The sequence below is a fragment of the Xenopus tropicalis genome, chromosome 2 (genome assembly GCF_000004195.4).
Source record: "Xenopus tropicalis strain Nigerian chromosome 2, UCB_Xtro_10.0, whole genome shotgun sequence".
Lineage (NCBI taxonomy): Eukaryota > Metazoa > Chordata > Amphibia > Anura > Pipidae > Xenopus > Xenopus tropicalis.
Window position 1 is genome coordinate 99428483 of NC_030678.2, and position 26022 is coordinate 99454504.

The window sequence follows — 26022 nt, forward strand, 5'->3', positions numbered from 1 at the left end:
GGGGAAAACACAAACCCATTCCAAAGAGTTCCAAAGAGTAAATGGTCTGGACATTTATTTTATAGGTCTTTTATCATAACTAACTGCAAATATGATATGGGCATAAAAAAAGTGTATATATATATATATATATATATATATATACAAAATCTTACCACAAGGCGTTACCACCAGGTTTTAAAATATATGAGTACTTTATGCACGTTGTCACTTATGGTTCACCCTCAACAACTTAACAGTTAGAGCAGAGATTCTACATTTAATTTTAGAAGTGTTGAAAATATTGAGACTCTCCAGGAGTTGGGAATGTTGCCAAATAGCCAGTCTCAATTCAGCATGGTGGAGAAATGTAGCAGATGGCATATCTTATGTTCACCCAGTTCCAAAATAAAAATATATGATGATACAGATTGTTCTTCTATACACACATAATCTGGCCTATTTTACTATTATGCATGTATTAAGCACTGAACAGTAATGTATTAAGTTATTGTGTGTGTATATATATATTTATTTTTTTTTGTTGTTTGTTTTTTGGTAAAGGTTTGTTTTTTAATCTTTTATGCCAGCACCAGTAATGTTTATAGGGTGTTTGGGGGCATTTAGTTGTTTTGATTAAACTGCCAGCTGAGCAGGCTTTCTCTCCAATCATTATGTGCCCCCTGCATTCCATGTACTGTGTATATATATACAGTATATGGAATGCAGAGGGCACATAATGATTGGAGACAAAGCCTGCTCAGCTGGCTATATACTGTATATATATATATATATATATATATATATATATATATATATATATATATATATATATATATATATTATAATATATGTATATGTATATATTCCACTTAATATAATATAAACTATCTGTGGGTTAAGCATTCATTCTTGGAGTATAGCTTTCCTATTTTTTTAAAGGTTTAGCTGCTTCAATCAGGGTCGGACCCGACCCTTGCCGGTGCTCCCCCTGCCTGACCGGTCCTCTTCTGACGTGTTAAATTTACGTGCTTGGGGGAGGATGTCATGTGGGGCGCCCTGCGAGGGGGGTTAGGGGGGCCCCTGAGGGGGGGTTGGGGGACGCGACCAGCGGAGGCACCTGCAGGGCCCCTGGGGCAGGAGCCCCGGTGGGCCCTTTACCCCCCAGTCCGACCCAGGCTTCAATTCAAGCAGCTCACTCAATCCAGACAAAAGTACTTCTGTATATATGACTGGAGCTGACGTTTATTTGATTGCAGAACTAATACAAATTGTTAGAAATGATGCAGAAACTTGCAGTATGATAAAATCTTGCTAATTAATGTATTTTATTCATAAACTAAAAAGTTAAGTACCTTCACCTTGTTTTAAACACATATAGTAGAAAAGTATTAAACACACTCAACTGACTGAGAAGATGGTTACCTTATGTTATAGATCCACATTCAGTCAGTAAGTAATTGTGGTGAAAATAAAATTCTCAATAATGAATTCATTATAGAAACATAACCTGTGGGGATATGCCTGTGGTGACAGATATAAACCTGATACTGCCAACTTGAAATGTTCAAATAAATGAAAGGCACTTTATTCTGGAGGTTGATTTATTTCTTGAACAGAAATAAACTGTAAGCCGTGTATACAGTATGAAACAGGGTGGGTGTATGAAACGCATATTGGCATTGTACCAGCAGGAAATAGCTGACCACTGTAAGGAGAAGGTGTGAGAAAGCTGATTTTAAACCTACTGTCAATCATACATGGATCCCTCCAACAGTGTCAGCCACCAAACATTCCCACATTTATTTCTTACCTTCATGCATAATACTTTAGGAATGGTTGCAGGATGACATTTCATTTGGAATACCACAAGAGCATGGTTATATCCATAACTTGGGTAGAACAAGACATTCTAAATTAGTACAGAGCATTTTACCCAGCACTGCTCTGACATAATACACATTTACTATGATTAGCCAGGCATTGACCTTAGAAGTATGTTGTTAAAAGTTAATCTGTACTTACAAAATAGCCGGTTCCCAAACTAGAAGCAGCTGAACTCTGCAAGAAAAGACAGGGGGTTGAAAAATAGAAAATCAGTGACTGAAGTGAACATATTACAATGTGTACTGAACATTGGTTTCACATTCCATACACACAATTGTATCACAGCACTCATATGCACCTCCTTGTCAACCAAACTGCACAGCATTGCTGCTTCTTTCACTGTAGGTTATCCCCTCCTTCTTTAAATCTCCTATTGATTTGGGGATTGCAGCATATTATGTTCTGAATTCCAAGCTTTTGCTGCAACCATAATTGGCAATTTATTTGACAGGCAGCTGGGTAATGATGGCATTTCGCCCTCCAATGAGACTAAGCAGACACTCATCAAACTGTCTCCCTGCCTTAGTGACATCCACTGCCCTGATCCCAACTTACTCCAATTGCGGCCATAAAATGGCAACAGAGAAAAGAGAGCATCCTAGCATCAGACAAGGAAGTCTTTAAAGGCTTGGAAGCAACAAAGAAATAAAATTAACAATAATAATAGCCAGCTTGTCAAATGATTTCCCAGAGGTCAGCAAGGACTGGTGCTCATTTTGAAAATAATTTATAGCCTGATATTCAAGGGCAATGTTGACACTATCAGTGAGTGTGTGGTTCTGTCCGGATGTATGTGCCATCTCTTTGTTGCAATGGTGTAGTATCAGGCCTACCCTTAAATATTACCAGTACATTGTATAATAGATTGAACATAAAATTCAAAACTTTTTTTAATTTTAAAATGAATAGACCTGAACAGTGTGACAGTTTAATGCTGACTGTAACAGAGCTTGAAAAGTGCATTTCAATACTAGGGATGCACCAAACCCACTTTTTTGGGGTTCTGCCGAACCCCCGAACCCACCCTCATGGATTCTGCTGAATCCCGAACTGAATCCGAATCCTAATTAGCATAATTAGCATATGCTAATTAGGATCGTGAAGGGCTAAACGTTGCAGTGCGCTGCGCTTGCGGCAAAAAATCCCCCCCCTAAATGTTAACTCTTTCTGAATGCTAATTAGCATATGCTAATTTACGCTAATTAGCATTCAGATTCGGTTCGGCCGGGACCGTGGATTTGGCCGAAACCGAATCCATCAAAAAAAGGCTGGATTTGGCTCGAATCCCAAACCAAATCCGGGATTCAGTGCATCCCTATTCAATTCACATTTGTGACATTGCAACAGTGTTCATGTAAATATGTGTTATTACCTTTATATAAACACAGTTCTGTTGCATCATAGGGGATGTCAATAGGTCTCATTTACATCCGCAGGCATAGTGGCCTATCTCTTTTCCCCACAGTGAGTTGCACCTAAAACCACTTTTATTGAGGGTACTTGTGTGCAAACCCTGGAGCTACTGTCACCTCCTGACCAGCCAGTAGCTCCAGGGTTCCCTCGGCGCCCTGCATCAATAGCTGCAGCACACTTGCGGCAAAAGAATCTGTAGCAGATGTCATGAGTCAGACGCAGTGCAACTGAACCCAATTTAAAGCCTGAATTGTGCCTGCAACAAAACTTGTGCATTGTAGGAAAAAACATGGTGATTGCATACAAAATTGCCCTTTGTAATTACTAAACTCTGCTGCACTGCACTGCTCAACCAACCCTTACTCAGCTGTTGCTGGACTACAAATCCCAGAACATTTTAACATATAATGAAGGTTGAGGCATTCTGGGAGCTGTAGTCCAACAACATCATCTTCGCGGGAAAGGTTCTAAAATTTAAAAAGATTGTAAATTTTATTTGAATTATAAAAACAATCTCAAATTCAGAAACTTGAAACTTGATAAATAATTGATTAATCTCTGCATATGTATACTTATTTATTACTACCCTTTTTACTTGTTTACTATTTAACATTATGCACTCTGTGTGTACTTTGATACTTTTTGTATAATTGTACAGTGCTGCATATTCATGTTGCGCTTTATAATATTATGCATATATACAGTACATACATACAAGACTCACTTTGATACATTTCTATGCCTCAAAAACTCAACACCTGAGGTTGAGGATCCTAACAAAAGTCCAAACCGTAAATTAGACGATGTGAGTTCCAAGACGTTCAAAACTCCCCTTGACACATTTTTTCATGCCGCAACAACCTAATACCTGAGGGTGGAGCCCTAACTAAAGTCCAAACACTGAATTAGATGAGGCAGAGTTACAAGATATTTAGATTTCACTACCTATACTTCTTATAAGCAGGGCTGGATTTCACTTCTGGGTGCCCCGAGTCCGCCCCGCCCCCCCGCGAGTGCGCATGCGCGATGCGTAACCAGTGCGCATCCCGACTGCTCCGTATGGGAGCCAAATTTAAAAATTCTGTTGTGGCGGGGCGGCATGCCGCCCCTAAACTTCTGCCGCCCTAGGCCCGGGCCTTAGTGGCCTCTCCACAAATCCGGGCCTGCTTATAAGAGTATCTATGTTATAAGTCTCCACCCCACAAACACACAGAAAAAACCTTATGATTGACAGGTATGGTCCTAAAACAAAAGTTGACTAATTTCTATACCCAACCAACTTAATTCCTGGGGATGGGGGTCCTAACAAAATTAGTATCCCTAAACCTGTTGAGGCAAAGTTTAAAAATATTCAGCTGCTTATGATTCCTGCCCCTCTGAGCCAATTACATACAGGTTTTAAGGAGTAATGCTACTTACTAACCACTGGATTGAAATCAATATGGGTTGTTTTTTTTTAATTAAGAATAATGACAGGGGATGAACATGATATGGAGTGATAACAGCTTGCCTGTCAGAAACTCCCTGGTTTAGAAGCAGGGACCTGAGGTATACTGGCTAATGCTCTTCCAGACATTAAATTATAAATTAAAAATAGAGCTCCTGTAACAGCTTATATAGCTTATGAACTTTAGCCAATGAGATATGAGATATGGTTGCACATTCCCTTTCAATAAGTAATGTTGTGTAAGCCAGCCAGTTGAGTTTTCCTTCTCAGTTGCACATTATTTTAATAAATACAGCAATTAATGCAATTAATGTCTTTTTTATTTGCTTATTTATAACTCTCATGCCTATGTCATAAGAGGCAAAGAGATTTCTACAAGGGCACACAGGTTGCATTTGATGGAAATCTGGTATGAATAGACTATAAAGTATTTTGATAAAAATATTTTTCCTTTGGATCTCAGACTTTTTTAAAGCCCCACTGATTTCTCCTTCTTTTTTTGTTTACCTATATCATCGACACAGCAGACTATCAGAAATAAAAAAATGTCAACGTTTATTTGCCTAACTTCATATTACAATATAGAATTCTCATTTTATACATTATAGCTTTATTTATATTTACAATAATATACAAAATAGGAAACCCTGAAAAGACAGATAAAGACTTATATGTGGGCATTCATGAAGTCTATCACTAGCAGGGTTAGGTATGTTATATTAAATATTTCCCTAAGACAAAAAGTTGAAGCAGGAAAGAAAAGGGGCACTTAAATCAAATATTAACTGTTATCTTCATCCTCTTAAATGTCAACTCTCCAACATACAAATATGTATTATAATGGAGATCTGGGTGGCACAAGGGCTTGTTATACATATTTGTCCTGACTTTTGTTTATGCAGGTCTGAGTGAACGAGGGAACAGTGGGTATCATTTCAATTTCTGATGTCAACATCAAATTACTTATTTAATTTCATGCCTGGTGAAGCATCGTATAGCTACATGCAGAATCATTTCACTTCATTTGTTATGCTGTGTTTTCTCGGCGATTGGCTTGCCTTCCAACTGACAGCTTTAATTACGACATGAATTTGATTGCACTGCCGAGGAATTAACATAGAGCAACAAAGCATTTAAGAACCTAGACTTACAAAACAAAAAGCCTTTCAACCTCCTTAAGTACAGGCTGACTGTCATTCTGTTGCTACCATGTAGATGAGCAACACCTCTAACAAACAAATGGAAATCCATCAGCAAGGTACGTCTGTTTTTGTTCTGTAGAATATCATATATTTTATTTATTGTTATCAATATTAAATGGTTTCTCTCTTTTTCGATTTTTTCCGCTGCTCTGTAGTTTAATACTCTGCTGTGCATAGTCACGGAATGTAATACAAGAAATTATCAGCAAAATAAATAAACACATTAAGTAACATTATTCTCCTCTGGAAAAGAGGGAAGTGTATTTCATAAACCTGTTAGTGGAAAAGATGCTGCCACAAAAAAAAAATTCTATCTATCTTTATCATTTCTATCTATCTATCTATCTATCTATCTATCTATCTATATCCTTTTTTTTCATTTAAAGATCTTCACTTTTTTACATAAAAGATGGGGATACAGGGAAAGATTCCCTCATTTTCCCAGGTCACCAAATAAGCAGATCTTTAAGTAGTGGGACATATCAAGCTAAAGTTATTATTTGGGGCACTGATCACATAATAAACTCAAATTAACCCACTGACCAAAGACAGAATTGTGGTTCTCTGTTGATGTGATTTTCCAAACTACCCAACAGATCTTTAAAAGGGGATGTGTTACTGTTTTAATTAGAAGGACAGAAGTTATATTAGGCCATTGTAAAGGACGTTCTAGATATTTTAAGGTAGTTTTCCAATTTAAAAAAGAGAAAGACCAATTTATTATTTGAAAACAACTTAATACAGAGCTTAACTATAGAAAGGAACCTTTTTTGTTGCTCATTAAAAAAAGAAAAAAAGTTCCATTTGACCAATCACATTATAGATATGGGTTACCTTATCTATAAACACGTTATCCAAAAAGCTCCTTTTTCCGCTGTAGAATAAAACATTTTCTGGACTTCAACTGCCACAGTAGGCCAATTCACTGTAGTTTCTAAGAATCTGCAGGAACCTGATAAATGTTTCTTGAGTGACTGGATTTCTTATTCTATTATATCCATTAAATCAGCATTTTGTGCACACTCTCTTGGCTAGTTCAACTATTAATTAGAAAGGCTAAAATATGCAATGAAGTGATGACTATGCAGCCCTTGGACAAAATGGACGCATTTGGCCTTCAACTTAAAAGGCTAAATTGGACAAACATTCTCTTGTTTGGCTTCCTCGCCAAATAAGCAAATCTTCAAGCGTATGGCAAGTTTAAATATGAAGGCAAACAGATCTAAGGCCTGGCAAACCAAGGGTGAACAGATGGTGTAAATGGAATGATTCCAAACTGCTAAGAGTGTGATCCACATTCCTTACTGAGTATCTATTTTCTCCCCGATTCTTGCCTTCTAAATATCAACTGGAATAACAAAGGCAGTGTATTAAACTATTACTATTATCTATATTACTACTACCACTATAGTATGAACATCACAGCACTGCAAAGAGTGCTTTTTATGCAACCTACAATCTATCTATATGTGTAAAAAAGTATTAGAAAAGAAGAAGAAGAAAAAAAAACCTAACAACTACATTTTAGGGGCCAATTTTAAGTTGACAAAAATATGTGTTAATATATTGTTAAGAGTGTATAATATGTCTATGTGTATTTTTTACAGAAAAAATAGAATTCTTTTTTAGAAAATTTATCTTAGTTATAACAGCAGTTAAAGTTCTCTGTGTATGTCAGAAGCATTTTCATAAGCTTCTGTTAAACACATTTGCTGACATTTCTAGATTTTACTAAAACATGGTCTATACAGTCTATTTTAAAAACTTACAAATGTCATTGCCATCACAAACTGTGTGAAACATGGGCCCACTCACACTCACAGACCTGACCACACCTACAGGTTCCATTCACCCGATACCAGTATTAGCTGTAAGTGTAAGAGGGTGGGAGTGGATTTTGGGATTTGTTGGGTCAGTGGGGTCAATGGTCCTTACTGGGACCCCTTGGATGTTGCTCTCAGTGACCCCAAACCAGGTATTTAATTTTGAATTCCTAACTTGGTGGCAAGTTTTGGTTAAATAAAAAAAAAGATTTACTACCAAATAAAGCCCCCTGGAAGCCGATAGTGTGCATAGAGGCTACCCAATAGCCAAGCTTAGCCCTTATTTGGCACCTCCATGAACATTTATGCTGCTTGTGTTGATCTCCAAGACTTTTTACATTTAACTGTGGCTCACGCGTAAGAAAGGACCCCTGATCTAGATACTCCAATGATCACAATAAACTCTTTCCTATGCTAATGGTACCTCCCTAAGTCTCAAATGATTTCCTCTTGTCACATGAAGCTTCCTATGGATTTTGTCTCCATAAGTAATAAATGCCTATGTATAAGGTCCTGCTTTTAAGAGGAAAACACCACCAATGTGCCAAGAGTCTCCTTGTAAGAATGATAACCTGTTTATCATTTTTTCAGGGTTTAGTTGTATTTTTTGTTATTGGGTGCCATTACCTTTTGAACAGTTTGACACTATAGGGGCCATTTACTAATGGTTGGATTTTTTTTTTTCGATTCAAACTTTTTAGTGCTAAAAGTCACAGAAAAAAAAGTTGCACGTGTTTTTTCAAGATTTAGTGTGAATCTGACAATTGGCCGGCTAAAACGTGTCACATAAAAGACAATGGCAGATGTCCCTTCCCTTCCTTGGAGTATCCTTCTTTGCTTCAAAACTTTCCAGTACGATCTTTGCTTTTGTTTTCTAACTTGTAGGTCACCATTCAAATCTAATTGCTGATTGGTTGCTATGGGCAACATCACCAGTGATGTTGGCTTACACACTATAATAAATATGCCCTTTATTCTCTGCAGTTGCTTTAGCAGAAATACATGTTTTCACATTATTATCACACTAAATAAAATGTTACGCAAGGTTTACTAAAGTCTAGCACCAAAATGATCCTCTAGCCATGCCAAGATTGATGGCAATTGCTGTTGTCACCTGGAGTGTGACTTTATGTGAAATAACACCACAAAACTATTTAGTAGGTCAGAATGTTATGTCAGAATTACGTCAGAATGTAATTAAAACAATTGAATGAGTAATGTTTTAATCATTTTATCTGGCAATATATTGATATATTCATAATAATGACTAATGCAATTAATTAAAGGACATGTAAAGCCTACAGTTGGGCACATCTCCCGCACCCAAATGGCATCATTTGTACTGCATATATCCCATCCGTTTGCCAGCACCATCACATTGTCCTAAAGCGAATAGCAATTTTCACCCGGTGGCCATTTTTCCTCTGATACATAATCAGATACATTTAAATCTGCAAACAGCATACACACAGACCCTTATTCAGCATACATTTTATCATAAATACAGGCTCACACAGGCAGAACTGTCTTTGATAAAAGTTCTGCTTTGTTTGAGCACTGTAATGGTAAAGCTGAGCTCAGGAGAAAAAAACTTAAGCAGACAGCTAGAGCTGAGTTTCTATGGGAACCAGCAATTCCATCTCTTCACTGGCTGCTAGACTGGGGGGAGTGTTTAGTAATCTGAGCTTAGAACAACTGAGCATGCCCACAAGCCAACAGCCAAAGCAAATTCCTGAGGGAGGGGGCCGAGTGGGTTACAGGAGGAGATGGAAATCTAAGTGATTAAGGGGATATTGCAGCCTTACTATTCACCTCTGGACAACCAGTGTGGCAGGTATTGAAAGATTTCAAAGAGGCTGTTCACTGATTAAATTTTTGTGTGCGGAGTTTACATGTCCTTTAGTAATTCATATAACTATTCAATAGCGTGTCTTTTACAATAGGTATAATTTGGCACCAAAAAAATCAGCAAAATGTATAGAAGAAACTGGAAAACTGATCACAATATATATTGCATTATATCTTACATGTATATAAACACCAAGCTATCTCAAGTGCATATAAACAGTCAAAGACAGTTGTGCCAAACAGTAAAGAAAGTTGTGCCATACTTTATGTAGCTTAGTTTTCCTTTGTATCTGAGAAAATTAAAGTTATTGTCAGCAGTTCTTAAACATTTACAACAGTCTTTTTAGGGTCTAGGTCCAGAATATTCATAGAAATAAACATTTCTCTTGTTTTTTCTATTCTTCCTTTATTTAAAAGATGACCATGTATGACACTTGGTGATGTTTTTGAGCAGTGTATGATACTTCCCATTTCTGATTCATCTTTACAAGATAAGGCTTCTAGCTAACAGCTTTCCAGATGGCAAGTTTGTTTCTAATCGGACATGCTCTTTACTTAGAATGTGGTTTCTGTAAGCAGAATTTTTTGTGCTGAGTGTTTATAAAACTTGTACTTTTTTTTACCTCATCTATTTTGATCAAAGTCTCAAAATCTTTATGTTTCTCTCAATAGGGACCTGGAAAGTATTGAGCATTAACAGAGTTTTACCATCTCTAAAAGTACTCTCAATGAGATGTCTGTTTCCTTATGTTATCTGCTAACATTTGTGAGCTGCCATTCTCCAGCATGGATCTCATTAGAGTGAAAAAGATATTAGGCTGTCAACATGCCAAGTCTTAGTTTCCACGCACCTCAAAAACAGTAGATAAGAGGATGAGTAGTTGAAAGATTTTTCTTTGTACATGGACGAGACATCTGACATCTTTTAAAATGGATAATCATGATATTTCTCTCTAACTAGCAATTGTGTACTTACTCCGCTGCCTGCTTTAAAGTCAAAACATAAGTATATACGTAATATAAGTAGGGGATGTTATTTTTTTCTTTAAATAGTCATTAAAGTGTGATTGCATTATCTACAGATTGTTTCTCTACATACTACAATCTATTAATACGAGTGGAAACTGTTATATTGTTTTATCATTTATAATGTCAATGCAAAGGCTGTGGAATAATTGCAATGTAGTCTGTGTATAAAGGAAAGCCAAACTAGAGCAAACACACAAACACATAGATTAATTTGTTTTTTATTTCTGGTATACTTACATCACTAAGTCTCTCCCGAGAAGCATTTCGCTTAGAAGGCTTTGTTTCCTTCATAGGGCTCTCAATGTCGCTGTCTCTGCAATTGTTCTGTCTTGCTTTGAGCTATAAAAAAATATATATATAATTATAATGATGTCAACTTCTACTTTCCCTTATATAATAACATAGTAAGTTAGGTTGAAAAAGGACACATGTCCATCAAGTTCAACCTTAATGCCTATATATAACCTATCTAACTGCTAGTTGATCCAGAGGAAGGCAAAAAAAACCATCTGAAGCCTCTCTAATTTGCTGCAGAGGGGAAAAATCCTCCCTGACTCCTAGATAGTAATTGGAGCAGCCCCTGGATCAACTTGTACTAAGAGTTGTTGTCCATAACCCTGTATTTCTGCACTTGCTAAAAAGCCATCCAACCTCCATTCTTTGGAATGAGTGCCCTTGTGTTAGTTGAAAGGACCTACTGGTAAATAAAACATTAGAAAGATTATTATATAATCCCCTTATATATTTATACATAGTTATCATGTCACCCCTTAAGCGCCTCTTCTCCAGTGTAAACAAACCTAAACCCAGTCTTTCTTCATAATTAAGATTCCATACCCTTTACCAGCTTAGTTGCCCTTCTCTAATTCAATAATGTCCCGTTTGAGCACTGGAGACCACTACTGAACTGCATATTCTAGATGGGGCCTTACCATTCCCTTAGTACACTACTTCCAGTACATACATGTCACATGCCAGAGAATCCAGTAAGACATTTAAATTCTTTTGAGCACAGGTAAACTTAATATGACAATATACAATAACCTTAAGTGCCCATTGCCATATAGGTGATTTTATTCTAAAAATATATTTCATTTGTGAAATTACAATGAGCTAGCCAACACATAAGTTATCAGTAGCCATTTTGTCAAGTGTTAATCTAATGGCCCTATTCAGGTTTATCATCTGCAGTGACTAAAGCTTTAGACCAGTGTCACATGTACAGTATCAGTGCGTTTTATCATACCAATGTGGATGTCGGGCGTGAGCACTTTTCTACCTGAAAAATTACTCACATCTGCACTTGAAAACAACAGTATCTGGAAAAGGCATTGGGTAGGGCGTGGGTTCTCGAAAACTATGGTGGAGGATTCAATGATGTGTGACATTAGCTTTAGAGTGATACAGTTAAGAACAGTCAAGCATAGAACTGATGGAAATAAGCCATATTATACTTAGTTTATAATAAATGTTTTAGTTTGGCCTTGTGTTACTATTTTCTTCTGTTTCCAGATTTATTGTGTATTACATTTTATTACAAGCGATAATGACAGTTACCCTCATAAAAAACCAAGATCTACAAATCATTTTCTGTTTCATTACCCAACTGAAGTATATATATGAACACCACTGTAGAAAGCCGCACTCGCAGGACTTATGAATCCAAAAGGTCATATATCTGAGAACAAATCTAATGTTTCATTTGGATCCACAGCTTTTGTCAAAGTGCTAGTGTGCAATAAGCCTATCCCTTAAATGCAGTGTTTGGCTAAATAGCACTCAAATAGCAAGTGAAGAAGATCATTCCACAGAGACCCCCACCACAACACATGTAGGTGTGTGACATCATCACAGTGTGACATCTATCATAAGTAGTAAACAAAAGCAATTAATTAAAAAATTAGATAAGCACTGAAAAACTAGCCAGTTCCACCAAACAATTTACTAGAGATACCTAAATAAATAAATATAATATAAATATAATATAAATATATCTATAAATATATCATAATTATAACATTTATCATGCATATATATAATCTATGGCTAAAATGTATTATTATTATGAACACATATGTGAATTTGATGTCATCACTAAACTTAAAGACTACCTTTTGGAGCACTCTCCCAGCACCTGATCTGGAAACTGGCACTTATACTGTAATGTCACCCACTGTGACCTACAGCACTTACATTTGCCCATTTGTGTCTGTTAGTTACCCCTCCCATATAGATTGTAAGCTCTACGGGGCAGGGACCTGCTTCATCTTGTGTTTCTGACTCTTATTGCAACTGTACCTTGTATTTATTTGTATTTATTGTTGTACTTTGTATTTATCCATTATTTTTAACCCCCTGTCTGTATTAATGTATTCTACTGTACAGCGCTGCGTACATAAGTAGCGCTTTATAAATAAAGATATACATACATACATACATCACAATAAACCCCAATAAAAGGTAGTGTGTGCCTGAAGGAGAAAGAACAGCCAGTAGTGTATAAAGGGTTGCCACCTCACCCTTTAATAACTGCTACATATTGAATCAACATCTAGCTTGGCTTGTTAGCAATTATTTTAAATGCATTCTGCAAATCTGTATGGCTGCACATCAATCACTTCAGTCTGAAGCATCTTAATTAATTTCTAATTAACCATGCAGGCTGTGGATTCAATATGTGGCTGGTTAAAGGGGTGTGGTGGCAACCCTAAGGGGGACAGTTTCTAGACCTCTATAATTTCTCTTTATTTACATTTTTAAACTCAACTTAACTTATTTCCTCGAATGTCTAACATTTACTAAAAACATCCGATAGTAAAAGTCACTGCAACTTTTCTCGAAAACTCAACTTTTTTCCGTTATTGCACAAATTACCAGTGTCAAGAATCTGAAACCTCTAGTTTTGTGACAAAAGAAGGTTCTTCAAGGAAAGGGAAAGGACATCTGCCATTGACTTCATCACTACATGAACTCACCAAGTTTAACCTGGCGAATTGTCGGATTCTGATTCTTAGCCATTTAGACGCAAAGTAAATCACAAAAAAAAGTTGCAGCATTTTTTCTTTGAGACTTTTCGTGCTAAAAATCTGAATCGAGAAAAAAAAATCTGATGGTGAATAAATGGGCCCCTAAGAGTTTGTGACATTCATTAGGCTGCACTTGTAACAGAGAACCCACAACCCTTACACCTAGTGGATGTAATAAAAAAAGTCTAAACATCCTAAAGTCTATATCATCATAACTATATAATTTAATAATATGCATAAGCATATTATTAGGCTGAAGCGAGCATAAGGAATTCATTGATTCAGTTCACTGGGGGTGATGGTATTAAGTCTGTGAATCTACTTCAGCTCAGCCTGCAAAAGAAGACTTTCTCTGGTACCCCCTCTAACTAGAGGAGGAACATGGTCTATGACCATACTGACAAAAAGTGTTGGGCCAGAGGAGTGTTTGCTTTCCCTGAGGCCAAGGCTGCCATGCCAAATGGCTGATCTGTGATTGGCCATTTAATCACAAATGGTGGTTTTACTCAAATATGGCAAGGGAATGTGATAAAGTATATCACACACTTTTATGTGCAAGTTAAACCTGTATTTGCTATACATTAGTTTACCTGATTGTAGGTGGTTAAGTATGGGACCAGTGATCAGATGACTACATGTGGTACAACTGGGGCAACAATAACAGCCTAACTTGGGCTGAAATAGTCAAGTATCCTGAGATAAGGCTTGGTAACAATATGTTGGGTTAGTCTTAACCAATAAATCCCTCAAACTCCTTTTAGCAATCGTCAGATGTGTTCTAAACATTGTTGGTAAAGATCTGTTCCTCTCAAGAACTGACCAGTGATTGTGCACTAGTTGTATAGGTGGCTTTTTATCAACTCTCTGGGTGATAATAAAGAAAGTTTGTCAATCTTGTGTTGTTAATTTCCAGCATTCTCACTCAACAGATAAAGCCCATTCTCAACTAGATCCTGTAAATAACACCCTTATTGTCAAAACATAGTATCAAATCACCCAACTGTGTAACTTGGATGATAAGTTTCTGTCTATCGGAATTATTCCTGAACATCTGCACCATCTGGAAATAAGCGATAGTTTTCAACAAATGTCAAGAATGGCACAAAAGTATTCCTGCCTGTATCTTTGGAGAAGTAAGTTACTTGAAACTTTACCCTCACTCAAAGTCAAATCCAAGAATATATTACTGAGTAGTAACGAGCAAATTTTATCACCAGACATGGATTTGCAGTGAATTTTCACATTTTGCCATCTGGAAATTATTTTTTTTTGCAAAAATGATGCTGAGACAAAAATGTCGCCAAGACAAAAAAACTCCTATTGACTCCTATTGAATTTTTTGGTAAAATTTGTTGCACGTAAAATTTGTCACGCATAAAATTTGTTGCATGTAAAATTTGTTGTCTATTGATGAATGTATTTTGCAAATTTTTTGGCAGTTTCGCAATTTTTTTTGCCAGTTTCGCAAGTTTTTTAGCGAAATGGGACAGATTCAGCAGGTATAGGTAAGCTGATGTGGTCCCTGATCCGACAAAAAAAATCAAACCTGCCAGATTGAGATCTGCCAAAGTTCAGGCCAGATGTCAGTCGGAGAGGCCCCCCGTTCATGCCCATACACGGGCAGATAAGCTGCTGAATTGCTCTAAAGGACTGATATCGGCAGCTAGAAGTGGCCCATGTATGGCCACCTTGAGACTATAGTTATAGTCCTTAAATTCAAGCGAAATACAACAGTAAAAAAAACAACTTCATTCCACTATATTTCAAGGTTTCAACTCTATTTGCTTCTTAATAAACCACAATCATAGACAATAGTCCTTTAGTATAACCTCTTCTTGGGAACTTTCTGCTCCCACACATCTTTTACAGTGGCATAGTTGAAAGGAAGGAATAGATTAGTACTGCATTTAACTTTATATTCCAGTCTGTGGAGTCCCAAATCTCCTAAAAGCATGGTCTGGATGGTTCAGACAATTAGTGGTAATTTACAATATATACTTATATCTGATTTATAGTGAACCAAAACTTAAGTTTGAGTAAAAGTAAAAAACTCAGCAGATTTTGAGACAGTTATTTAAGTCCATTTAATGTCCCTAATGTACTTATATACATGAATAAATTAAAAAACATACGGCAGACAGACAAGACTCCAACTGAACTGAGTCTTAGTTGAAGCAGTACAAAGTGCATACTGATCTGTTAGAAATGGTAACAATATTGCATAGGTCAGCATTCAGGGTTGAAGGTCTTTTCGGATTTTGTGTAGAAAAGGGTTAGCAACTTCACCTTGGACACATAAATAGGGATGTAGTGAACCTCAAAAAAAAAGTTCATTTCTGGCCAGAAAACTGATTTTAAAGCTGTTTAAAGGGTGCCACGACCTGGACAGTGGCATGCAGGAGGGGGATCAAGGGCAAAAATTTCTCTGAAAAATACTTTGTTGACACGGTGTTGCGTAAAATCGCAAAGGCAGCTGGCAGACCTAGCGGAAATACGCTGTGTTTTTTGCTATTTCGCGCTATTACCACCATGGAAACTGGATTTGCTGAAAAACGCCATGTGTGGCTTGTGCGGCGTTTTTAGCCCGAGAAAAAACGCAGCGGAAAAACACCACGCGAACCCAAATTGCGAACATATGCGAAAAGTTTGCGAACTTCCGAACACCCGATGTTCGCGCGAAATTAGTTCGCGGGCGAACAGTTCGCTACATCTCTACACATAAATGGGGGCCAGGAATTTGGATCATTGCTATCTTATTGGAAACCTTAAAGTTGAGAACCAAAGGTTGTGGTGCTTAGAGATGTAGCGAACTGTTCGCCGGCGAACTAATTCGCGCGAACAATCGGGTGTTCACAAGTTCGGAAGTTCGCAAACTTTTCGCATATGTTCGCAATTTGGGTTCGCGTGGCGTTTTTCCGCTGCGTTTTTTTGTATTCATAGGGGTGGCAGCATATCTATGGGTTCTAAAAAGGAGCACAGAGACCTGTGACAATTCAACAAGAAAGAAGGGTTCAAAGAATTGTGGACTGAGCTTATTTTTGCACCCTGCTTTCCACTTTGTACTTGATGTTTACTAAATCTTAAAAACTGCAAATATGTTCACTGGACAATCAATATTCCGCTGATCTGTCTCGAAATGAATTCAATTAGTGATAAAAATTGACCCAATATTAATAGTATCAGTCAAGAAATAAAATAGTAGTATAAATGAAGGCATGCATTATATGAATTCTACTGTATAGGTTTAAACATTACAGAGAGAATGAACTAAGCAGTATAAATGCAATAACCCATTTTATTTGGTGTTTATTCAATTTTCGAAAAGCACCAGCTGTTACTGCCGCAAACATTCCACAGAGCACTTAACTGGAGCTAAAGAGTGAGAATTCAGTGCTGATTAGCTGACTGCCTCTCTCCATCTTCTAATTATGTTTAATCTCACAACAGACTTGCAGCCACTGTGCAACTGCTTCCTCACTTGACCCAAGCAGCAGAAGTAAATCTTTGTCCCATCAAACCCATATGCTTATCCTGCCATCAGGAAATGCACAGGGGGCATATTTCAATATAATTATGTAATATGTAACATTATCTTAACCCACCACCGATTACTGTTTTTGGTTAAAAAAACATGGAAATCACGTACATTGAAAAAAGAGACTTAAGGGCTCATTTATGGTGAGAAGAAAGTGCCAAAATACAATTGTGTCCCCCTTTAGAGCCCAAGCACTTACTGAAGCACTCTGGGCCAGATATAAATAAACATATGCACAGTACTACCTGTAAAGGCACAACAAAAGAAAAAATATTAGGTTGTTCACCGTGGGAACAAGGGAGTATTCAAAAATGTATACCTTTTTGAAGATAGTTTGTAGTTTTATAGATGTATGATGTTTTTATTCTATAACTTATGTGTAAAATGTTCCTTTATTTTCCTTTTATTGTCCTTCTTATATGTTACTTGTTATAGATCCACTGCAATACAAATAGAACCTAAGGGACCTATTTTTAAGCACAATTTTACACCAAAAAAAGCATAAACATTGGTATAAAATGAACTGTAAATTTATAACGCTTTTGCTGCATTTCCTTGATTGTAAAAGGACCCTTGCACCTATGTAAACAAATGTGCTTGCTAATATTACTCTGGAACTTAAACAATTATTCTACACCACTTGGCAAAGTCCAATCAAATGGAATGGAACAAAGTTGCCAAAAAGCTACATGTAAAAGTGGGACAAACAAGGCAAGTTTCTTAGGTAATATTACAAACTGTGGAGGCTCCCATTTACCCAGTTTTTTACTCAACTACACAGCTTTATAACAACAGAAAAAATAACACTGCAAACTATAGTGAAATAAAATTCATGGAAGGAAATGATAAACTGATTTTTTGACCAGTTTATAAATATGCTTTTTAGATCCATTCTTCTAATAATGGCAGCTTTGTCACCAAAAAGTTAAGAGATGTATAGGAAGTGAAATAATTACGTTTGAAGAAGCTCCCATTGAGGTAACCTATTCTCTGTGGGAAGCATTCTCACTGGCCCATGTGTATTATGGATATAACATTTTTGCTTAGTCTATAAAACCACACAATTTATCAAATAAATAGGACCTTGCCAGCCTAACCCAAGGCAATATTCTAAAGCCAGAATTCCATAAGAGATCAATACTATGCTCTGCTGTTCCTGGCTGAAGACTTGAATTCTACCATAGTTGACATTTGAGATCATCATTATGTCATTATATCTACCACTGAGTATAAGACTGCCTCTACCTACAGAGAGGATGGCCCCAAACTCTGCTACCAGCAGGAGCTGCATCACCAACCAAAAGAGAAGTTCAGCAGCTCTGCTGCTGGTCCTGAATCTGCAGTGTCTTGATGATAAGAAATCCAAGCAGGCTGTCACCTAGCACAAGCAGTAGTAGTGTCTGTATCTATCAATCCACCTCCTTTCTCCCTCTGCTAAAATGACCTGTGCAGATCCAAAGTAAGGCAAAAAACACAACTCGAAGCAAGAGTCATTTATGGCTAAAGAGGGAAATAATTCCTTCCTGGCCCCCATGATGATCGGAAACATTCAATCAGCAATCGTAGTTAACATGAATTAATATAAATGTTGACACTCAAGTTTATTCTGAATAAAGACTCAGAAAGCAATAAAACAGTAAATTCAGTAAAACATCCATTTTCAGTTATTAATAGATAATATGAAAACATAAAGAAGAAAAATAAGGGGGGAGGGTGGGTTGGATGTTTCTACCTGCTCAGAAGATAAAGAAGTGAGTGCTTCTTTTACTGACATCACATCCCTCTCTTTTTCCGCCCCCAGTACGGCTTTCTCCTGCCTTAACTCTTTCCTTCTCACCTAATCACAGTTGAACCTGATTCTGCCAATCTCTAAACATAAACCAGTGTAATCTGGCTGCTGGTCAATCTGATCCCTTGTCATACAGCCCTTGTGCTTATAGCTCCAAGGCTTTCTTTCTTTCATGCCAACATTTCCTTTACCGTTGTTTCTCTTAAAATATAAGCAGGTTGGCTAGTTTAAGTAACTTCAACTAGTCTTTACCCCAAGTCAGGTTTCTTCCCTGACAGTCAATTGGGTCAAAGCCCCAGTCTTTATTATGCACAGTGGTTAATAGAAAGCCTAGTATTTTTTTATTATTACAACATTTTATTTAGAAGTGTAAGTCAAGAACTTGGGGTTATATCAAAATGTGCTTATTTGCCAACTTATTTGAAAGTAATTAGCTACTACTATTCATTTCTATAATTACCACATCTCCATAGTGCATTGTCTCCCGCAGGACTTTACTAAAAGTCATCACTCTGGAGATTCTTATCTTTTGTACAGTATCACTCTCAATTTGCAATGCATTCCATGTGTTCAGACTATGTTACTGCAAGCCGAACTTTTTCATAGTGTGGTACAATGACTAACTTGTTTGCTAAACCCTAAAAAATTGCAGAGAGAGAGCAGGTTTACTAGCTCAACTGAGGCAGGGAATGAGGTCTCTCCATTTCTCGGCTGCTTTCAATATAAGAGCTTCCAAATGCCCACCACTAAGCTATACAGTAGTAATATTTTTCTTGATTTAATTTGGGGTTTTTTAGGTTTGGCTGAAGGAACCTGGCATAATAACTATAGGCTTTCAGATTTTTTTCCACAGGAAAAGTTAAGATTTCTTCCACTTGGATAAGTTACCCTAGGCATCTGCAAAATTACAAATGTCAAAATAGATTTTTATTAAAAATTCATGAATGTTCTGCTCAAAATCCAAGCTTACAAAATTATCATTTCATTTACTTCTCCACAGTTTCACTGCCTCATGACAGTAGGAGACTAACTGTCACCAGAAATGAAGCTTCTAACATTAGAACCTTGGCAGAACCAATAAACCTGACAAGCTTGAAACAGCGTCTGCCTGTGAATATGCTTTCGTTTGTCAAAGTAGTTAGTGTAATGAATATACTAAAAACGGCCAGTGAGTCCAGAATTTTATTTAGCCTTAATGTCAAGACCCATTCACATTAAAACATTGCATAACATTATCGAGCTGTTATTATCTTGATGGGTTAAAATAATGTCAATAACCCTATAGATGTGACATATTTTAAAGGGCTAGTAACACCAAAAAGTGAAAATACTGCCATAAAAATATTCCTAACTGCAACTTGTACAAAGCCATGAATCACATTTGGCGGGTTTTTATCACAACCATAAGTAATAAAAGCGCTGCAATCTATTAAGTGGACCATTTGAGTCAATACGCAAAGCATCACCTTCTTTAATTAACCCTGCTGCCTTACAACACCAAAGCCTTCAAAGCCAGAGCAAATAACCAATCAAAAACAGTAGGGCTATTATTATAGTGATCACAGATACAAAGGGCCAGATTTATCAAATACTCAAATGGGAAATCCTATTATTTAAACTTCTAAATGAATTTTTTCCTTTTTTAAAAAGATGCAGAATTCTATTTAAAAAAACAATGGTATGGGAAAAATCAAAGTCATTTTACCAATTTGGTCGAGCTTTAAAACAGTATAAATTTGGTTTAACTTGATAGCCGTGTGCCTTATTTTAAACTTGTTTTTTTACATGTAACTATGTATACAACTCCAATGGAAATGTTTTATCTAGAAACTACTTTGATTCAATGTCTTCATCAACTTTTTGTCCCATTTACACTACTTCTGAGGAGCATTCACTGCAACAATAAAAAAAAAAACCCTGCAACCATAATATTGGAATTTATGTTCCAGCTCAGAGCTTGCAATATACCATTCATTTATATAAGAGGATGAAGATGAAGAAGCAAGAAAAAAACAACTGATGTCATTCATTTCATTGTACAGTAATACCACTGAAGTAATAGTTTTTTTCTGATTATTTGTAATTGTTACTTCAATATTTCAATAGCAATTTCACTTGCCTCTAATGTTTTTATCCACTGTGCTTTTTAGACAATGACAATATAATACCCTGTATAGTGTATGTTAGTAGTACTTACATTCCAATGTTCTAGTCCTATTATCCTAGCATGGTCAACTAGAAGTAATGAAAGCAATTTTATAAAATAATATGTCTAAAATCTCTTTGTTCTTTCTTATATCATAAGCCTGTGGGTTGCTGTACATGGTAAATGTTTTATTAGCCATAAGTCTTAATACAATTAAGTTAATTAGGTATTGTGGTGGGGATTTAGTTGTCCTTTAATGCATGTGTACTGCACAGCCTTTTTGATTCACTCAAATTATATAGCTCTCTGTTTGTTATCTAAAATGCCAATAAATCGCTGAGTAATTCATGCTAATTAATGCTAATTATCAACATAATTTCTCGAGGCAATGAAAATGATATTAACTCAATTTAAGCATACTTAGAAAAGTCATTATTAACTCCATAGTATGCATAGCACATACTTGTTTTCATCTTCAGTGCAGAATTTCATATTAAAATTCTTAAATAGAAAACTTACAATGTGATAGATAGATAAATAGATATAGACAGCACCTCTTCCAGGTCCACCGCAGCACCCCAAACAGTGCCTGTCGAGCTGAGTAAGGCAGATTTCCCCTACTGTTTGCCATACAGAAGGGCGCTCTCATACTGGGAACACCTTCACAACAGCAACCCCATGACCTACCATCATAAATTCTTGTTGCACAATGAGACCCAGGGAAAGCCTTGTGCCCTGAAAAAAACTCATCAGTACCCTGTCCACCAAATCCTCCCACCCACTGACAAAAGGCCAAGTAATACAGACAATAAACCAATCTAAAGAGCAATATGTTTGTGATTGGAGGGATGAGATAGCAAACTCCCAGAAGCTTACTATCTACCAATCACTAGGGAGTGAATACAGACTGGCCTCATACCTGGAAAGGCTACAGAACCCCAAAGACAGACATATGAGCCAGTACAGACTGAGTGCCCACACCCTGGAGATTGAACTGGGTTGGCACCGTGACCAGGAGGCAGTGGAGGATGAGACCCACTTCCAAATGCTTTGCCCCAAATACTCAGAAGTCATCTTTTGTATATCTTATGTATACTATATACAGTAAGTATAGTCAGTTTGTTCTTTTTACATTCAAAAAAGGCAATGGTCCTGCATATCTCATGTGTCATTTCATGACATTACAAATGCTTTATATGGAATGGAAAGCAATAATATTTTTTAGAGACCATTCTCACATCTAAAAGGAGATGAATGACTTATTTTTGTATGCAAAACCTAGGTCCCCCGGCCTATGTAACCAATCAGATTTTAGCATGTGAAAAGATAAGACCAAAGGCAACAATACATGTACCTAGAGGTTATTAAGGGGGGTGAGCTTCAGTTTGCAAATCACATGCCTGGTATATAACCAATCAGGTTGCATCAATGCATAGTTTCAGAGGACTATTCAGCAGCACATTGCAGCAAAGGACAAAACATTTACCTGTTATCAAAGTTGCTTAAATTCAATCTGTCATCCATTTTTCCCAACATCAAACACTTGATTAGATTGCACCATTCCATGTGTCATAAAAATACTAAGCAGCACACTGAGGTAGGAAACAGCACATTGTGGAAAAGGAAAAATACTAAGGTTTATAGGTTTTCAAGGGTGTTGAACTTGGTTATGCAGTCTATTTGCCTACAAACTTGATCTGCTTACCAGTGCTAGGTATAGGCCTACCTACCTATCTGACTAATCACATTCAGCATTCCATAGCTTTGGAAGATGATGATTTCAAATTAAGTTTTCCTTATATAATAATATACAATAATAAATTGGAATATACCAGGCAAATTAGTTCAGTCCCAACATAAAGGATGCAGACCCCATGGTTGTGGGGGCCTGGTGACGGGAGGGCCTGGACCACAGGGTCTGCTTCCTTCATAGCTGTAGAGATATACCTCTTCCCCAGCTGCTCTCCTACCTAAAAGAAAGCGGGTGGAAAGAAGAAGATTTAACCAGGTAGGTGTAGGGGGGGTTTGTGCACACTGTACCCCTCCAAAAAAAAATCCACGTAGGGGCCCAGCACCATCAAGTTACACCAATGACAGGCAGGATGGACAATAATGTTCCATTATCCTTGAACCTGAATACAGAGGAAGCAGTAACTAATGTTGTAATATTCCTGCAATGTGTTTTAGAGGAAAATAGTTTGCTTACATAGATAAATCCTGCGGTACATTGCCTTGATTAAGCTTAATGCTCAGTGTAAAGCTGCTCTATCTTATCATTCAATAAGTCCTTCATACAAATATGAATAATTCAAAGTACAGGCTGATGTGCAGTGTCCACAATCCCAACCGCAGTCTTCAGCAAATCTTGGTCAAGGACAATTACAAAAAATATTACATCACATTCGTATGTTACAAGAATGTAACGATGGCAACTAATATCATTCCAGGCACATACATCCATAAAATTAATTTCCACTTCCATTTCCATCATATGAAAATAATCTCAGCAGATCAAAGATGTGCAGACAAGAAAAAAGAAACAAATTAATAACTATTTAAGTATTCTGTTTCATCACGATAACAAACAGATGGTTTTAATATTCTGGAGGCTAATTTCTGAACAATTAAAAACACAGCAAGATATTAACATCTAATGAAACATTTTAACTACCAGTATATGCATCTGCCATTAATTTCAACACAGTAAGGTCTTGGTTCCCCTCAATCTGTTCTTTATTAAGGGAAATTTTTCCACTCTGAATTTAGTGAAGTAGAGAATTAACAACTGTTTTCAATCAGCAGTCAGCATGATATTTTGCTAGTGAGGGCTAAAACCATTCACACAACAAGGCACACATTTGCATTGTTGCTTTGATGTACAGTATACATGTGTTACATTGTGTCCCCTTCCCTAATTAAAAACCTTTTTCCAATCTGCGATGGGTTTATGATTTTATGTGAACCCCAACATAAAAAATCCTTATATATGAATATAATATTTATGCACTCACGGACATTTTTTCTTTAGGGAAATCGGGGTAAGCAATTAAACAAATATGTCTTACTTTAAATCTGTGGGAAATTATATGTAAAGAATGGCTTTGGATTTTGGTAAGATTTTATACACAGCAGGTGAATGGCTTCTAAATTTCAATACTGCTCTCACATCTCCAGGTTATAATACATGCAAAGAAAAAAAATCCCCATATGTAATAAAAGGCACTAAGTTTGCCCAGGTGCAGTAACCCATAGCAACCAATAAGATGTTTGCTTTTGAACAGGTAACTAGTAAATGCTTCCTGCTGATTATGGTGTTCCACTTTAACTCTATGACTATTTGCCTGAATCTTTCTTGCTATTTACAAAACATTTTTTCGGGGCACATTTTACTTGGCTTTGAACACAAAAATCATGTTAAATTGTGTGATTACAGGGAAAAAAAACATTACTTGACCATGATTCAAACAATTCACTTTCACACTTTTTCTGTGGCCTCTCAGCAAGTTGTAGGTGGTGTAATTTTGTTTTTTAACCCCTCCCAAAAAACCAACAAAACAAACATAAAAAGGGTAAATTACACTATGTTTTTACCCACAATGCATTGTATTTCCATGCATTGTGGGCATGCTTAGTGTTATGTCTGGCACAATTGTGCCCAGAATTGTGTCACTTCAAGCACACAGCATCAAAATGCCATTAGTCTGTGATTCTTTGGGCACGTAGACATAACCCCATGTTGCATCAAAATGCAAACTATGGAATTAGCACAACAATGGAATTAACTCCATGTGCAGGGTGGTAGTAGCTCAAAGGTTCCCCAGCATAGGAAAACTAGTGCACTATTCAGCAGAGTAGGCAGGACAGATGCAATGGCACTTGGCGCAATTATATGGAAGTGTAAGGGGCATGTTTGTATATAAGTAATAATTGGTCTCAATAAGCATAACATTTGTGTGGACGCTAAATGACCCCTACAGAATGGGAGGGAGAATCAGAAAACATGCTAATAAGATATTTATTGAAATTCACACAACAATTGTTATAATTAGAAAAATAACATTACAAAACACTTATGGCTAATTCCAACCAAATGTCCTTGGTACTAAATTAACCTACTTATGGTACAGTACAGAATGAAAACATTAAAAGAGTTGCAGTGTTATTAGCAATTTTCACAACTACTGATACAGCAAACTAGTAATTATTGCCTGCTCTGATATTTACTCTAATCTCTGTAATGTTTGTTCCTGCAATTGGAATCTGCATTCATTTCTCTTTATCTACCAGCAATTATGTGCTGCTTGCCCTAGGGGCAGTGGTAAATTGTCTATATCTCTTGATGAAGGACCATTGCTCTGAGACATACAAGTGGGATGTGCTGATTAAAACCAATTAGCAGATTAAGAGATATTAATCATCTGAATTTGGAGCAACCGAGAAAATTAAGCTGATAATGTTGCAAGCGGCAAAGATGTCTAATATTTAGAATTAAATGGCTTTGGAAGCACTGACTTATTGTACAATGACAGAAGGTGCAACTCAACTATGTATGAGAAATTGAATTTACAAGCACAGAAAAATTCCAGAAAACTTCCAGAAGGTGAGGTAACATTTAGGGGGCCATTTACGGTCAGGTTTATTTTTACTGATGGCAGATGTCCCTTCCCTTGAAGACCTTTCTTTGCTTCAAATTGTTAGAGGTCTTCAGATTTCTGATGCTGGCTTTTGTGCAACAATTCGAAAAAGTAGCAGTTATATGCATTTTTAAAAATTTCATAGGAGAGTTCTTCTGTAATGAGCTCTAATTTTATATTTTTGATATTTTTTTCTGAAAAAGTCATTCATACACAGTATATCATTGTACATGTTATTATGCTGTGCAAACGGAATGTATGATA

The 26022-nt window shown here is 36.7% G+C and overlaps 1 protein-coding gene across 2 annotated transcripts in view; it reads right to left on the minus strand.

The window, feature by feature from the left end:
• Positions 1 to 1967: 1967 nt before the first annotated feature.
• The window catches only part of LOC116408858 (autism susceptibility gene 2 protein-like), a 319748-nt gene continuing 295693 nt past the window's right edge, over positions 1968 to 26022 (minus strand). Inside the window, exons 3-4 of one of the 2 annotated variants that reach the window (XM_031896972.1) lie at positions 10866 to 10967; positions 1968 to 2040 (exon numbers count right to left, since the gene is read on the minus strand). In XM_031896972.1, the coding sequence (XP_031752832.1) occupies positions 1990 to 2040; positions 10866 to 10967 (153 nt within the window). In that variant the 3' untranslated portion in view covers positions 1968 to 1989. Of the gene's footprint in view, positions 2041 to 10790; positions 10968 to 26022 lie in introns of those variants that run through there. The other variant, XM_031896971.1, reaches the window with a different exon arrangement.